Source organism: Macaca mulatta, chromosome 9 (genome assembly GCF_049350105.2).
Source record: "Macaca mulatta isolate MMU2019108-1 chromosome 9, T2T-MMU8v2.0, whole genome shotgun sequence".
Lineage (NCBI taxonomy): Eukaryota > Metazoa > Chordata > Mammalia > Primates > Cercopithecidae > Macaca > Macaca mulatta.
The window spans coordinates 145,333,089-145,347,177 of NC_133414.1; the positions used below are offsets into that span (position 1 = coordinate 145,333,089).

Here is a 14,089-nt window from a genome sequence, read left to right on the forward strand (position 1 = left end):
TATTTTTAGTAGAGATGGAGTTTCCCCATGTTGGTCAGGCTGGTCTGGAACTCCCGACCTCAGGTGACCCACAGGCCGCGGCCTCCCAAAGTGCTGGGATTACAGGCATGAGCTACCCCCGCGGCCTCCCAAAATGCTGGGATTACAGGCGTGAGCTACCGCCCTGGTCTCCCAAAGTGCTGAGATTACAGGCCTGAGCTACCGCGCCCGGCCCGCCGGTTTAGCGTTTCTTCAGCCCCCAGGCACCAGACCAGCACCACTTCCTAGTGGACAAGCGAAGGGGAGTGGGGAGCGTGGGTGTGTTGGGGAATGGGGACATGGGGGTGTTGGGGAGTGGGGAGCGTGGGGGTGTCGGGGAGGGGGGCATGGAGGTGTAGTGGAGGGGAGTTTGGGGGTGTGGGGAGTGTGGATGTGTAGGGGTGGGGGAGCTTGGGGTGTCGGGGAGTGGGGCGCCTGGAAGTGTAGGGGAGGGGGAGCGGGAGCGTGGGGGTGTTGGGGAGTGGGGCGGTGGATGTGTAGGGCAGGAGGCGTGGGGGTGTCGGGGAGAGGGGCCCGAGGATGTGTAGGGGGATGGAGCATGGGGGTGTGGGGGAGAGGGGCACATGGAGGTGGGGGCGTGGGGGTATCGGGGAGGGGGCACGTGGGGGTGACGGGGAGCGGGGTGTGGGGGTGTCTAGAGGAGAGCGTGGATGTCTAGGGGAGGGTGAAGAGGGTGGGTGTCGCGGAAGGGGAAGCGTAGGATGTCTCAGGGAGTGGGGAGCACGGCTGTCCCAGGAGAGCAGGAAGCGGGAGGGTGTTGGGGACGGGGAAGAGGGCACGTGAGGGTGTCAGTGAGGCCGAGGCCGCGGGGGTGGGTGTTGGGGAGGGATTGGGGCCTCCCCTTCAGGTGGTCTCAGAGTGCTCGGAGGAGGCTTGGGCGAGTCGTGACGGGGCCGGAGGGAGCAGGGCGGTCTGGACCCGGCGGCAGCACACGCTAGGTCCGGTGCTTGTCCTCAGGCCGTGGACTCGGGGGAAGCCCGTTTCGGGGACTAGTTGGGCTCCGGGCTGTGCGTGAGGGCGGGGCTGCCAGCCTGGGAGTGACGCGGGACTTCCTTGCCCAGCGCAACCCGGCCTGGACCCCGAGGGTGGGGAATGGGGCGACGCCCGCGGGGACCACCCTGTGCGGCGTGCGGGGCGCAATTCTCGGGGCTGGGCTGCCCCAGGGGCTGGGAGGGAGGAGGCGGAGGAGCGCCCAAGTCTCCTACCCATGGCGGCGCATCAGGACGCGTCCCAGAGCTGGGGGCGGACGGAGGCTCCGAGGCGGAGGCTCTGGTGACCCCAGACCTGGGCCAGAGCAGCCTCCGCGGGCCCTGGAGGGAGGGTGGAGGCAGAGGCCCGGGCTGCAGGAGTCGGGGGAGCCTGAGCCACGGCGGTGGGGCCGCTTGCCAGGGGAGAGGGGCCACCCAAGCCGCAGCAAGGGGCTGGGGTGGGGGCCCAGGACGAGGGGCTGTCTGGCCCTGCCGTGTGAAGGTGAGGAGGGGCGGTTCAGGTGGAGGTGGTGCGGGGGAGCTGGGAAACTGGCAGGAGGAGCTCTATGCAGAGCTGGGGCCGGCGAGGGGAGCTGAACCACGTGCAGAAGGTGGCTGAGACCTCGGGGCCGGGCCCCTGGAAATTAGAGATGGAGACGTGGAAGGCTGGGTGCTGGCGTTTCACAAACCCATGCTAGTGGTTTCCTCTTTATGTAAGGGATGCTTCTGGGCCTTTTCCCTGCCTGTCGAAAGTTCTGTGTGTGTGTTTGGGGGGCGGGGTGGGAGGTGAGGGTGTGCTGCGTTTTGCTCCACTTTGAGGCACCGCCCCGCCGCAGCCCCCACCCTCAGGGCCTCTGCTCCCAGGTGGCAGGGCCGCCCCCACTGCGGGAGGGCTGGGTACCTGCCTCATGGGGCATCCTCGGGGCCAGCCCTGTGGCCGTAGGCATCTGGGCCCTCGCTGCCCCTGGCCGGAACACTCTGCTGGTCCTGGGCAGTGGCTTCAAATCCCCTCTCCCGGGGGTGACCCGGTCTCTCCGGAGATGAAGTGGGGACGGGGTCTAGGCCGCCTTCCTGGCCCCCCAGCCCTCCTGGTTTTACCCCCGAGGCCACGTCCAAAGCCCCCAGCGCCCCACCCCTGCCAGCCTCCCCCTTGAGGGCCCGGTGGCCTAACTGGGTCGGCAGGGTCCGAGGAAGACCAGGGTCAGCAGCGGCGCGGTCCGTTCCCCGACCCCGTCACCTGTGACCCACCTGTTCCCCGTGAGGTCCCGCCCCAGCGCCCCCCTCCCGGGCTCCTCCCTCTTTTCTCAGCCCGGGAGGCGCGGATAGCCGGGTTGGGCGTAATCGTGGGGCGAGGCCCGCGGGTCTTTCTGATTTCGGAGAGCGGGGTGGGCGCTGAGGCAACCGCGGTCAGGACCCGGCCGGGAGTCGGGGCTGCTCCCTGGACCCCGTCTGCGCCGAAACCCCGCATGGCTTCGGACCTGCGCCCGCGCCTAACCCCGGCCGCCGGAGACGCAGTGCGGACCCCAAGCCAGTGCGCGGAAGACACCGTCCTACCCTCGGCGTGGGCGCAACGCGAGTCCGTGTGTCCCGGCGCGCGGGAAGCTGGTCCGAGGCCGGAGGGAACGCTCGCGGCGTGGCTGCCTCCCACCCGGCCACTTCGGCCCCGCGCCCCACCCCGACGGCGCAGGCGACCCGGGGACGCCCAGGACGCGGAGACGCAAACAACTCGGGACCGAGGTTCGTGGGAGCAGCGGCCGCGCGTCGCGATGACCGTCCCGGGAGCCCGTGCTCAAGGCGTCCCCGTGAGGTTTGGGCTCCACAGTCCCCGGCGGCTCTGCCCCCGTCCTGGCCACAGTGGGGACAGCCCGGCTTGGCGGGGACGCGCCAGTCCCGCAGCCGAAGCGGAGTGTCTACCCCGCCGCGCGAGGCAGTGGCTCCGGCCCTTCCAGCTCCGGATGGGGTCAGGGAGCCGCCCGCGCCCGCATGCGGAGGCTGCTGCGATGGCCCCGGGAGTGAGTCCCCCAGAGGAGCCGGAGTAGGGCTGGAAGCGGACGAGTGCCCCGAGAGGCCCCTCCCGACATTGCCGTCCCCGCGCGCCGCTCCCCGAGCCCTCCGCGTCTTTCCCGGAAAGCGTCCCTCGGTTCCTGCGCGACCGCACAGCCTGGACGCAGCGCACGCGGGCACCGGCTGAGTCCGCCCTGACTCTCCCAGCCTGAAGCCTGCTCGCCCTCGGGTGTCCGGGCTGGGCACAGGCGCCAGCGTCCCCCTGGAGAGGAGAGGTCGCCCGGCACCGCCCAGGGCAGGCCCGAGTGGGAGCGGGACCCTCCTACCTTCCAGCAGCCTCTGCCCGCGGGGTGGGGGTTGGGAGAGATGAAAGGAGGTGACCGATGCCGAACCGTTCCCTCTCCATTAACCAGGGCCCGCAGCCCCGCCCCTGCCCCAGACACCGAGGAGCCGGGGAGGTGTGAACGGTCTCCTTTGTGTCTCTGAATCGAAGGCAATTAGGCGCTGCTTATCCGGGCGTTAGCCGTGTATGCAAACCGGGCTCCCGCCCCCTCCTCCCGGGCTTATAAACGCCGCCGCCCGGCGAGGCCGGAGGTGGATCCTGCGCCTGGCCAGCCCCGCCCGGCCTTCCCTCCGGCCCACCTGGCCGCCATGCGCCTCTCCTCCTCCCCACCTCGTGGCCAGCAGCAGCCCTCCAGCTTTGGCTCTGTGGACTGGCTCTCCCAGAGCAGCTGCTCAGGGTTGACCCCCTCGCCCAGGCCTGCCGACGTCTCCCCGGGGAGCCTCCCTGGCCCGGGCCAGATATCCGGCGCCCGGGAGCCCCCTCAGGCCATCAGCATCAAGGAGGCCGCCACGTCCTCAGATCTGCCTGCGCCGGAGAGGACCGTGGCTGGTAGGTCCGGGCCGGGGGTCCTTCCCAGGTGGAGATGGGAGTGGGGGAGAGGCCAGGAGCCCGGCGGCTGAACTCCCCGCGGTACGGGGCGGACGAGGTCAGGGCCGGGGACGTGTCCATGAGGGCCGGCGGAGGCCTTGCCTGCGCCTCACTGGAGCGCAGCTTCCCTCGAAACCAAAGCCTTGACGGGGATTTTCTCTCCTTGAGCCCTCGGTGGGCTCCTCTGCCTCCCTTGGCACCCCGTTCCTCAGCTGTGTCCCACCGCGGCCTGGTGCCGAGGGACCGTCCAAGGGGTCCCTCTCCGCACCTCTCTGCCCTGATTCCGGGCGCTCACTGAAACACAGCGCGGGCGTGGGCACCTGTGCCCCTGGTGTTCCAGCCCCGCAACCATCGGGACCCAGTTCCAGGGGTCCGACGATTTGCCAAGCCCCCTCTGCCCCCAGCAAAGCCAGTGCCTGCTCAGCATCTAGGCTCAAGCCCCTTCCAGGCCACCTGGAGCACAGCTGTCTTTTAAAGAGCCTGCAGGTTTGCTGTTAGGGCGGCGGTGACCCGGTGCCTGCAGAAACTCTGAAGTTCGGTCTGTGGCCCGGAGATGCTCTGTTGTCTGCTGAGAACAAAGGTTCTCCGCGTTTGTGTTTTAGTCTTTGTGACATCGTTGCCGCTTTTAGGTTTAAGGTAGTACTTGGTCAAAAGTGGGGTTAACATAAGTTTTCATTTTTAAAAATTTGACTGATCCTCATGGAGTAACTTTGTACTTCAGGGAAATGAAAATTTAAATATGTTCTTCCCAGCTAGCTATCCTGCCCCACCCCAAAAAAGTCAACCATTCCTGTCCCCCAACCCCCTTCCTGATCCCAGTCCTACAGCCCTCCCCGCCACAAGGCGTTTGCTTTTCGGGTCTCCCATGTGCTTTCAGGCTAACGTGAAGACAGATTTTGTAAAATACGCTTCCTTCCGCAGAAACTCCAGTGAGCATTTGGGTCAGACTTGAGTTAAATGTTGAGCTCGTTTCGCCACGTTGGCCTCCTTCCTGGGACCCAGACCACACACCACCTTGTGGGGTTGTTTAGTGCCAGCCCGCATTCCTTAACTTAGAAATTAGAAAACAGACTTGACCAAGGTGGGCCTGGGGATTAACTGAGCCGGGCTCTGCTGGCTGAGGAGCCGGAGCCCAGGACAGGGACCGAGTTCCCTGGGTGGGTCCCCAGGCCTTTGCATGTAATGGACTCTACCTTACCTGCCTGGAAGTCTGCAGAAAGGGCATCCTGGGAACCGGCTTCGGAAGGGAAGTGTGGGATGGGGCCGAACTGAGTGAGCTGAGCCAGCCGAGCGGAGGGCAGGCCCAAGCTGCTGGTAGCATTCTCCCTCCCCTGAGTCACCTCTCTCAGCCCCTTTCCGCACGCACATGACCTGGAGGCTGCGGCAGGGCTGCTGGTCACTGTCAGGTGAGAAGATCTGCCCTGCCCAGCCCCCAGCATGCTGTCTTCACCTGTTACCTGTGGGCGGGGCTTGCCCCATGGGGTGGCAGGCTCAGCCAAATGCTCTCACCCTCTATGCCAGGGTTGAGTAAGGAGCCAAATACCTTGCGGGGCCCCCGTGTCCGCACAGCCTTCACCACGGAGCAGGTCCGCACCTTGGAGGGCGTCTTCCAGCACCACCAGTACCTGAGCCCTCTTGAGCGGAAGAGGCTGGCCAGGGAGATGCAGCTCTCAGAGGTCCAGGTGAGGCGGGCCGGGCTGAGGTGGGCAAGGGTGGGCCGGTGGCCTAGTCTCACCCCTGCTCTGATTTTGGTTTTCCTGCAGATAAAAACCTGGTTTCAGAATCGCCGGATGAAACACAAACGGCAAATGCAAGAAGTCCCGCCGAACAGCCCCTTCCTGGGGTCTCTCCACGTGCCCCCAGCTTTCCACTCACCGTCTTCTGGCCTTGCCAATGGCCTGCAGCTGCTGTGCCCTTGGGCACCCCTGCCTGGGCCCCAGGCTCTGATGCTGCCCCCGGGCTCCTTCTGGGGTCTCTGCCAAGTGGAACAGGAGGCCCTGGCCTCTACGGGGGCTTCCTGCTGCAGGCAACCTCTGGCGCACCACCCCCCAACCACAGGAAGTGGCCTGCCTGCACCGGGACCAGCCCTGTCCACGGGGCCCTGGGGCCTGTGCGCTCTGCCGGAGACAGGGGATGCCTTTTGAGGAGGCACCTCTGACTCTCTCCCACGCTCACGGTCTTGCGGATTGCACCTGGCTCCTACCTGGAGGACTCAGCTGTTGTGTTTACATCGTGGTGGCGCCTCTCACCCTGACCACACAAAGATTCTGGAGATTTCTGGAGAATAGATATATATGTATGTATCTATCTATCTCTATATATATGTATATGTGTATATATATGTATTTTTTTTTAAAGACAGAGTCTCGCTCTGTCGCCCAGGCTGGAGTGCAGTGGCGTGATCTTGGCTCACTGCAACCTCCACCTTCCGGGTTCAAGCGATTCTCCAGCCTCAGCCTCCTGAGTAGCTGGGATTACAGACGCACGCCACCACGCCCAGCTAATTTTTTCTATTTTTAGTAGAAACGGGATTTCACCATGTTATCCAGGCTTGTCTTGAACTCCTGACCTCGTGATCCGCCCGCCTTGGCCTCCCAAAGTGCTGGGATTACAGGCGTGAGCCACCACTCCCGGCCCTGAGAATATATTTATTAAAGCCACCTCTTCACTGAAAGTTACCAAAAGGGTCGGTTTAGGAAGTAAATGAAGGGTCAGTGAACAGAGTCAGATGCAGAAGTGGGCTTGTCATGGGTAGGGCTTTCAGCGTACGATAAAAGGATCGTTTGTTTTTTAAAAAGTGTTGGAAAAACTGGTTTTCCAGTTGGAAACAGTAAAGGTGGTAAGCTTTGTGTGTAAAAAAGAAAACCAGGAAGGATTGGAAGGGAATGCAGGTGTCGTGTTTACAGCCTTGTGGTTCAAGTCCCTCTTAACAAGAACTCCAAAGCTGGAAAGCAGGAGGGAACAGGTGAAAATGAAGGCGGGGATGCTGGGGTCCTGCAGTGTGCTCTGGGCGGTGCGTGAGCCGGGACTGCCCACGGCCTGCTGGGGGCTCTTCTCCAGCCGGGGAAGGTGGGGCAGCTGGGACCTGCGGCTGTGCCTGGACTGAAGCTGTCCCGCAGGTCCCCGCCCTCCAGCACCAGCTCACCTGCCCCCTCCTCACAGCAGCCTCGGGACAAAACAGAATGACTCAAGGACAGCACTTCCTGCAGAAGGTCTGGGAGTGCCCAGAATGGGAGGCTGGGAAGCCCCTCCCAGGGAGAACTCCCCCATCGATGGACCATTCTTGGTGCAGACTCCTGACTGCATGTGTGGAAACTTAGACAAGTGAGCGTCCGTCCACGTCGCCTCAGAGTGCCCGGGGGCAGGCAGTGCGGGGCGCCCAGGCGACAGGTTCAGCCTGCAGGACTGCGACCTGTGAAACCCACCCGGGCACCCCAACGGGAGCAGAAGCGTGGTCCTGCGGCCGCGTCCACAGCGAGTTCCACTTTCCCCTTGCTCGCTTCTGCCTTGTTGGAAGTGTTTACAGCTGGATGTGATTTTATAATACACCAGGTAAGAGGAGAACAGCTGCTGTGCGTCCGTCCTGGTGAGTGACCATGTGAGGGAAGCCTGGGCGAGGCCCTCGGAGGGCAGGGGCTGGACAGGGGCTCCTGGTGGGGCCTGGGCAGCACTGATTTGTGGATGTGGATGGGGGCACATCCGTGATAAAAGTACAAGAGCCCCTCGCCGCCCTTGGGGATTGCTCTCCGGTCCCCTGTGTGGCCCCGGGCCGCAAACCACAGTCTTGGCCCTGAACTCCCCCGGTGAGTAAGGGCCCTGGCCCGGTGTTGTCTTGACGTCCTGTCAGCACACTGGGCCCTACAAGGGGGACAGCCCATTGGGGCAGAGCTGGGCCTGTTCAGAGCCACACCTGGACCTTCTTAGGGCCCTGGCTCCATCCTGCAGATGAGGAGCTCTGGAAAAGGACAAAGTCCCGGAGGCTGAGGAGTGGAGCGGGTTCCAAGTGCCCAGCAGGGGCCTAGACCCTGAGTTCCGGGGGGTCCACAAGGCCCTCAGGCCCAGGGAAGGCTCTGCCACCAGTGATTTCCAAACTTCCCTCCCTGTTCCCCATCCGGGGCTGCAGGGACTTGGCCCAGGCCCCATGGGCTGCTGGTATCTGAGTGGACCTTGAAGACCAAGATGCCCCCAAGCCCTCCTCCACCCACCTGCTGCGTCACTAGATGACAGGGCCTTCCTCGCATCCCTGAAGCCCGTTTCCCCCTCTCCCCTGGGGTCCTCTGACTGACCGCTGGACGTCAGGCCCCGAGTTTGGCAAGTCCTCTGCTCCTGGATGCCCCCAGCTGCCCCCACAAGCCCAGTGCCCCAGGTGCTCTCGGCCCCACCCCACTCAACATCCCCAGGTGGACATCTGACAGGCATGGGGGGTCCTGACGTGACGGGGGCCGCAGGGCGGCGGGGCAGAGACACCACACGCCCCGGGCAGAGGAAGGCGGTTAGACGCGGCCTCTGTGAGGAGGTCTCAGCAGAGCTGGGCACAAGGGCTGTGGCCGGACGAGCCGGAGGGCAGGGCTTGGGGGGTAGGACGGGGGCCCTCAGGGTCCAGCTCTGAGTGAGAGGCAGAAAGTCCTGGGGTGTGGCCGAGATGCATCAGAAAACAGCTGTGTCTAGACACCCCTCCCAAGCTCCCCAGTGATTCCTGCTGAAGCTGAGTCACCTGTGGGTGTGTCATGTGTGCTGTGCATGGGGTGTGAGTGGGTGTGTCACGTGCTGCACATGGCGTGTGAGTGGGTGTGTCACGTGTGATGTGCATGGTATGAGTGCGTGCGTGTCATGTATGAGGATTGTGTGGTGCTCTGGATGTGGGGTGTATATGTGTTGTGTATGCGTGTGTAGCTATGCACGTGTGGTGTTACTGTGTATCGTGTGTGTTCTGCATGTGTAATGAGTGCTGTGTCGTATGTAGCATGTGTGCATGTGTAGTGAACGTGTCTACTGTGTGTTGTGTATGTGCACTACGTGTGTGTCGTGTGTGCTGTGCATGTTGTATGGTGAACTTGTGCAGTGTACGTGGGTGTGTAGTGAACATGTGTACTGTGTGTGTCGTGTGTAGTGAACGTGTGTGCTGTGCGTGTTTTGTGTAGAATGTGTGTGGGTGTGTAGTGAACGTGTGCTATGCGTGTATCATGTAGTGAACGTGTGTGCTGTGTGTGTGTCATGTGTCTCTCCCAAGCCCCAGACACCCTTTGTCACTGCCTTGTCCTCTCTGTATGTAACCCGAGCGGCTGTCAGGACAGAGAGGCTGTGGGCCTGGGTGTGGACGCCGGCGAGCTCTGGCTGCCGATGGGCCGGGGGCTGCTGGATGCCGCCAGGCTCCTGCTTACCCTCCTTTCCCTCTGAGCTGTTCAGCCACGTGGGGCCAAGGGCTGTGCCGGCTCCTTCCCTGCAGGTTGGGTAGGAGGGGCAGTTGCTATGAAATAATCTTGCCAAGAATCTCTGGGAACCTCCACATCTAACTTCCAGTGGACAGGAACCCTCGGGGACTCCCAGGGGACTCAGCTGGGCTCCTGCAGAAGCCTCTGGGAGAGGGTGGGGTGCCCTTGGTGCAGAGGCCGAGGCGACACAGCCGCAGACGCACGCATGAGCCGTGATGAAGAAGTGTGGGAAAGCACGGACCCGTACAGCTGGTGGGGACGATTCCGAGGGCTCAGGACAGTGCTGGGGAGTGGTCCGTGTCCTCAGGTGTGGAGAAACCCTGTCTCCAGAGGCAGCACTCAGGGCCTCAGATCTGAAACTGACATTCAAAGGGTTCAAAACACAGCATGACATAAATATGGCAGAATATCTACTGCCCTCTCCGCGGGGAGTCCACAGGGCTCGTGCACTTCTCTTTTAGATTCTGCACCTGAGACTATCCAGGAAACTGCAGGGAGGGGCTGCTTGGACTCGGAACCACAGCTCTTCTGGGGAAATGGCCACCGTGCTGGAGAGCAGGGGCGTCTCCTCTCACAGCCCAGCAGGTGCTGTTGATGACACAGCCCTGCGGGGACAGAGCCAGGCAGGGTACAAGCGAGCGCAAAGTGAAGCAGAGGAACAGAGCCGAGTAGGGTACGAGCACAGAGTGAGGCAGAGCCTTTGGCTCCCTGGATCCAGCCGTGCCTGCATCCACCATTCGGTTGACGCCGTCTGTAGCTGCTGCGTGTCCACACAGCACAGTGAGGTGACACCTGCTTTAGTCTGTGCAGATTTAAAACCCTGTGTTAAGGTGTCCTGTGGAGAGTGACTCAAAGGCCTGGAAGAGACTCCTGAGCGGGGTCAACCTCCACCGTTCCCCAGGGGGCTGGGGGGAGCAGCCGAGCTCATCGGGGTGGGGGGCGTGGATGCCCTTCCACATGTGACCTGCAGCCATCCCAGCTGGAGGCACCCACCCCTCTGCCTGCTGCCCGAGCTTTCCCCTGGGACACCCAGGCTGCCGGCTGTGAGGGAGGTGGGAGGTGACTATCAGATGAGATTAGTGCTAGGCTTGGAGAGGAGACGCGGCCGGGGGGAGGCAACCCCGATAAGGGCGCCTGGAGGCCTCCCGCTCAGCCGGCTCATTGCTCTGTTTGCTGGGCTCATTGGTAGCAAAGGCTGCGGCCTTCAAAGACCTGGGCGTGGCCCTGCCGGCTGGCAAGGACTCTGGCTGAAGGGTGGGGTCTCCCGGCCTCCCATTCAGGCCTCCTTTTAAGACAGCAGCTGACAGTCATTCTTTAAACCAGCGTGATGAGGGACCCCCTGTCCATTTTTCATCAGTGGGAAGTCAAGACCACAGTCCCACCCTGGCCATTGTGGAGGCTGGGAAGCCACAGGACCCCCACCCAGGGCAGACCAGTGTCCCGCACCCTCACAAGCCGTCCCTCTGGGCTCTCCCAACACTGCCAGCCGGTCCCAGGCTCTGGACTTGTTCCAGCGACCCTGGTCATCAGGAGGGTGGCCCCAGACCGGTGCCCAGCTCAGGCCCCCAACCAAGGACCCAGGACCCATTTCATCCCCCTTAGGTGCACACATTTTTAACTAAGTTCCCCCAAGTCCACGCTTGACTAATGTGACATCCGACCACCGCGAATGAGAGGAGACCAGCACGACAGAGCCTCTTTATCAAAATTTGCATTTATTATCAAAACTTTACACCACCTCACACATTTAAATGAAATTAGCTCTACTGACATTTCTGACCAGAAAATCAACTCATACCCGTGATTACAAAAGTAATAAAGGTGTTAAGAAGCAAACGCTGGCCGGGCGAGGTGGCTCATGCCTGTAATCCCAGTACTTTGGGAGGCCAAGGCAGGTGGATCACGAGGTCAGGAGTTCAAGACCAGCCTAAAAAGGTGAAACCCCATCTCTACTAAAAATACAAAACTTAGCCAGGCATGGTGGCAGGTGCCTGTAGTCTCAGCTACTTGGAAGGCTGAGGCAGGAAAGTCACTTAAACCTGGAAGATGGAGCTTGCAGTGAGCCGAGATCCCGCCACTGCACTCCAGCCTGGGCAACAGAGCGAGACTGTCTCAAAAAAAAAAAAAAAAGGCAGCAGCAAAAGCGTGCAGATCCAGAGTGCACGCGTCCTCCGCCACGCCTCACTGCCGTCTGCGCCTGGGCCCTCCGCCTCCCGCTGGTGTAACAAGTGGGCCCCACACGCTGCAGCTTCTGCAAAGAAAACTTCCATAGAATGAGTTGTGGATCCAGCCAGAGCCCAGATCCCGGGCACCCGCCCCACTTCCCCTGGCCACCAGGCGGCGCCAGAGCCAGGCCAGTCCCGCCGCCTCCTGTCCCATCTCCGGTCAGACGGGCCACGGGACACCGCCCAGCTCCAGCCCTGCTCTCTGCAGCCTGGGTCCCAGCCCGCCCAGCTCCAGCCCTGCTCTCTGCAGCCTGGGTCCCAGCCCAGGGGGCTGCAGAGGCCTGGACCACTTCCTCCCCAGACACTTTCCGGACCCACACGAAATCTCACATCCACGCTTTCCTTGTTCTGGAATATTTGGCCCCTTTCTGCCCCAAGGATGTGGGGACCAAAGCCCCAAGGCCCCCCGGGCCCAGGAGAGAGGAAGCAGGCGGAGTCCCGAGTCAAGACGCAAGTGCCACTGGGGAGGACCCGACCGCCCCATTTTCCCATGCCCTATACCTCTTTAGGCCAGACCCTCAAAGAAGTATATGCATAGGAAAAAGGAACGGCGGGCGGTTCTGCGGGCAGCTCTGCGAAGGGCCAGCTCTTCAGCACCAGGAGATGGCTGTCCTGGGGGAAGGTCTCGTGCCGGGCAGCAAGAGAAGTCGGGACCGAGGCCTGGTGGGCACCAAGATCCTGTGGGAGCAAGGAGGGCAGAGCCAAGGCAGGGCCCAGTTTCCAGAGGCAGGACTTGGGCCTCATCTTACCTCTGGTCCAGCCTCCTGGGCCGCTGGCGTTGGGTAGCCTGTGAGCCTCGTGAGCCTGGGAGGAACAGTGGAGAACTCTCTGAGCCGGAGGAGCGGTGGAGAACTCTGAGCCGGAGGAGCGTGGAGAAATCTGAGCCGGGAGGAGTGGTGGAGAACTCTCTGAGCCTGGAGTTCTGCTCCTGCCCAGCGAGGTTCACATTTATGCACAGGGGAGACCTTGGCCGCCACTGTCACATGCAGCCAGAGGGCTGCTCCACGCCAAGGACCCCGTCCCACCCCCGCACCTGCCAGATTGGGGCACAAAGACCTGCTGTGGGAAGAGTGCTGAGGCAGGGCCTGGTGGGCGGGCGGCGAGGGCCGGGGGCCGGGGGCTGCTGGCCCGGGAGCTGGGATGGGGCCAGCCTGTCCACACGCCCTCCTCCAGCCCTTATCTCCCCATGCGTCTCTGCTTGCGTCAAGGGCCTGGAAAGCACACGTGAGCAAGAATTGCTTGTCCAGGGAAGGGGCCACCTCTCCCTCCTGAGCCTGCCCGGCTCAGCAATAAGCAGTCTGCACCGCAGCCTCCTGGCTCACAGGGCTCTCAGAACCCCCGGCCAGCACGCCCAACACTGTCCCAGGCACTAAGAACCAGACCCCACCCCAGGGCAGGTGGCCCTGCTTGGCCTGGGGCGGCCTCCACAGCTGGGGCTCCCTGAGGATTCCCAGCACCAGGCGGACGCTGGTCCACACAGTGAGGCCCGGAGCCTTCCCCAGGCCACAGAGCCCCCAAGCACGTGGAGAGGCGCCAGGCTCTGCAGCCTTGGGGGCAAGAGTGCAGGGTCGGAGAGAGAGGGCCCCTCAGGGACAGCTGGCCAGACCCACAGCTGCCCACACAGAGACCACACAGGCCAGCAGACACCCTCTCCAAGGGCCAGGGAGCCTCCCCCCGAGGGGCCCAGGCGGGCAGCAGAACTCCCGCAGGTCTGGGCCTGCCCCCGTGTCTAGGACACAAGGCCTCGGGAAGAGGCCCAGAGCTGCCCACAGGAGGCCAGGGGACGGGGCTTCTGAACCGCAGCCAGTGGCCTCTCCCCAGGACGTAGGCAAGTGGAGGCTGGCGAAGGAGCAAGGCTGAGGCCTCGAAGGCCTCTGCAGTGACCATGTCCTCGAGGAGACTCAATGTCGCTGGGCAGGCCCATGTAGGCGCCTGGCTCCAGCCCCTGTGATCTGTAGGGCCAGAGTCTCAGAACTGACCCCACGCAGCACCCACATGTGGCAGAGACACACAGAGACCCCCACAGACACACGTAGACACACACAGACACAGAGACACAGACATGTAGGCACATACACACACGTAGACACACAGACACACACATGTAGACACACACAGATAGACACACATAGAGACACAGACACGTAGACACACAGACACACACACGTAGACACACACAGATAGACACACATAGAGACACAGACATGTAGACACACACACACACGTAGACACATAGACACACATAGAGACACAGACATGTAGACACACACACACACGTAGACACACACAGATAGACACACATAGAGACACAGACATGTAGGCACATACACACACGTAGACACACACAGACACACATAGAGACACAGACATGTAGACACAGACACACACACACGTAGACACACACACAGACACACATAGAGACACAGACATCTAGACAGAGACACAGACACACACAGACACACATAGAGACACAGACACGTAGACACACAG

The 14,089-nt window shown here is 62.4% G+C and overlaps 2 protein-coding genes across 2 annotated transcripts; one reads left to right on the top strand and one right to left on the bottom strand.

The window, feature by feature from the left end:
* The first annotated feature begins 2,322 nt into the window (after positions 1-2,322).
* VENTX (VENT homeobox) lies at positions 2,323-7,508 on the top strand. Its single transcript, XM_015148524.3, has 3 exons — positions 2,323-3,903; positions 5,464-5,624; positions 5,706-7,508. The coding sequence occupies exons 1-3, from the start codon at positions 3,663-3,665 to the stop codon at positions 6,084-6,086; spliced, it is 783 nt and encodes a 260-aa protein (XP_015004010.3). The 5' UTR covers positions 2,323-3,662; the 3' UTR covers positions 6,087-7,508.
* Positions 7,509-11,072: 3,564 nt separating this feature from the next.
* LOC144331452 (uncharacterized) lies at positions 11,073-13,486 on the bottom strand. The gene is made up of 6 exons (XM_077947990.1): positions 13,370-13,486; positions 13,233-13,328; positions 12,922-13,146; positions 12,349-12,873; positions 12,101-12,277; positions 11,073-11,625 (listed from the first exon to the last, which is right to left on the bottom strand). The coding sequence occupies exons 1-6, from the start codon at positions 13,484-13,486 to the stop codon at positions 11,404-11,406; spliced, it is 1,362 nt and encodes a 453-aa protein (XP_077804116.1). The 3' UTR covers positions 11,073-11,403.
* Between the last annotated feature and the right edge of the window lie 603 nt (positions 13,487-14,089).

Excerpts from the sequence above, each read along its gene's own strand:
- VENTX (XM_015148524.3), top strand. The coding sequence starts at position 3,663 with ATGCGCCTCTCCTCCTCCCCACCTCGTGGCCAGCAGCAGCCCTCCAGC. Across the intron at positions 3,904-5,463 it reads GCCGGAGAGGACCGTGGCTG|GGTTGAGTAAGGAGCCAAAT; the intron begins GTAGGTCCGGGC and ends CCTCTATGCCAG. Across the intron at positions 5,625-5,705 it reads TGCAGCTCTCAGAGGTCCAG|ATAAAAACCTGGTTTCAGAA; the intron begins GTGAGGCGGGCC and ends GTTTTCCTGCAG.
- LOC144331452 (XM_077947990.1), bottom strand. The coding sequence starts at position 13,486 with ATGGTCACTGCAGAGGCCTTCGAGGCCTCAGCCTTGCTCCTTCGCCAG. Across the intron at positions 13,147-13,232 it reads GAGAGGGTGTCTGCTGGCCT|GCTGCAGAGCCTGGCGCCTC; the intron begins GTGTGGTCTCTG and ends CTTGCCCCCAAG. Across the intron at positions 12,278-12,348 it reads CCCAGGAGGCTGGACCAGAG|GATCTTGGTGCCCACCAGGC; the intron begins GTAAGATGAGGC and ends TTGCTCCCACAG.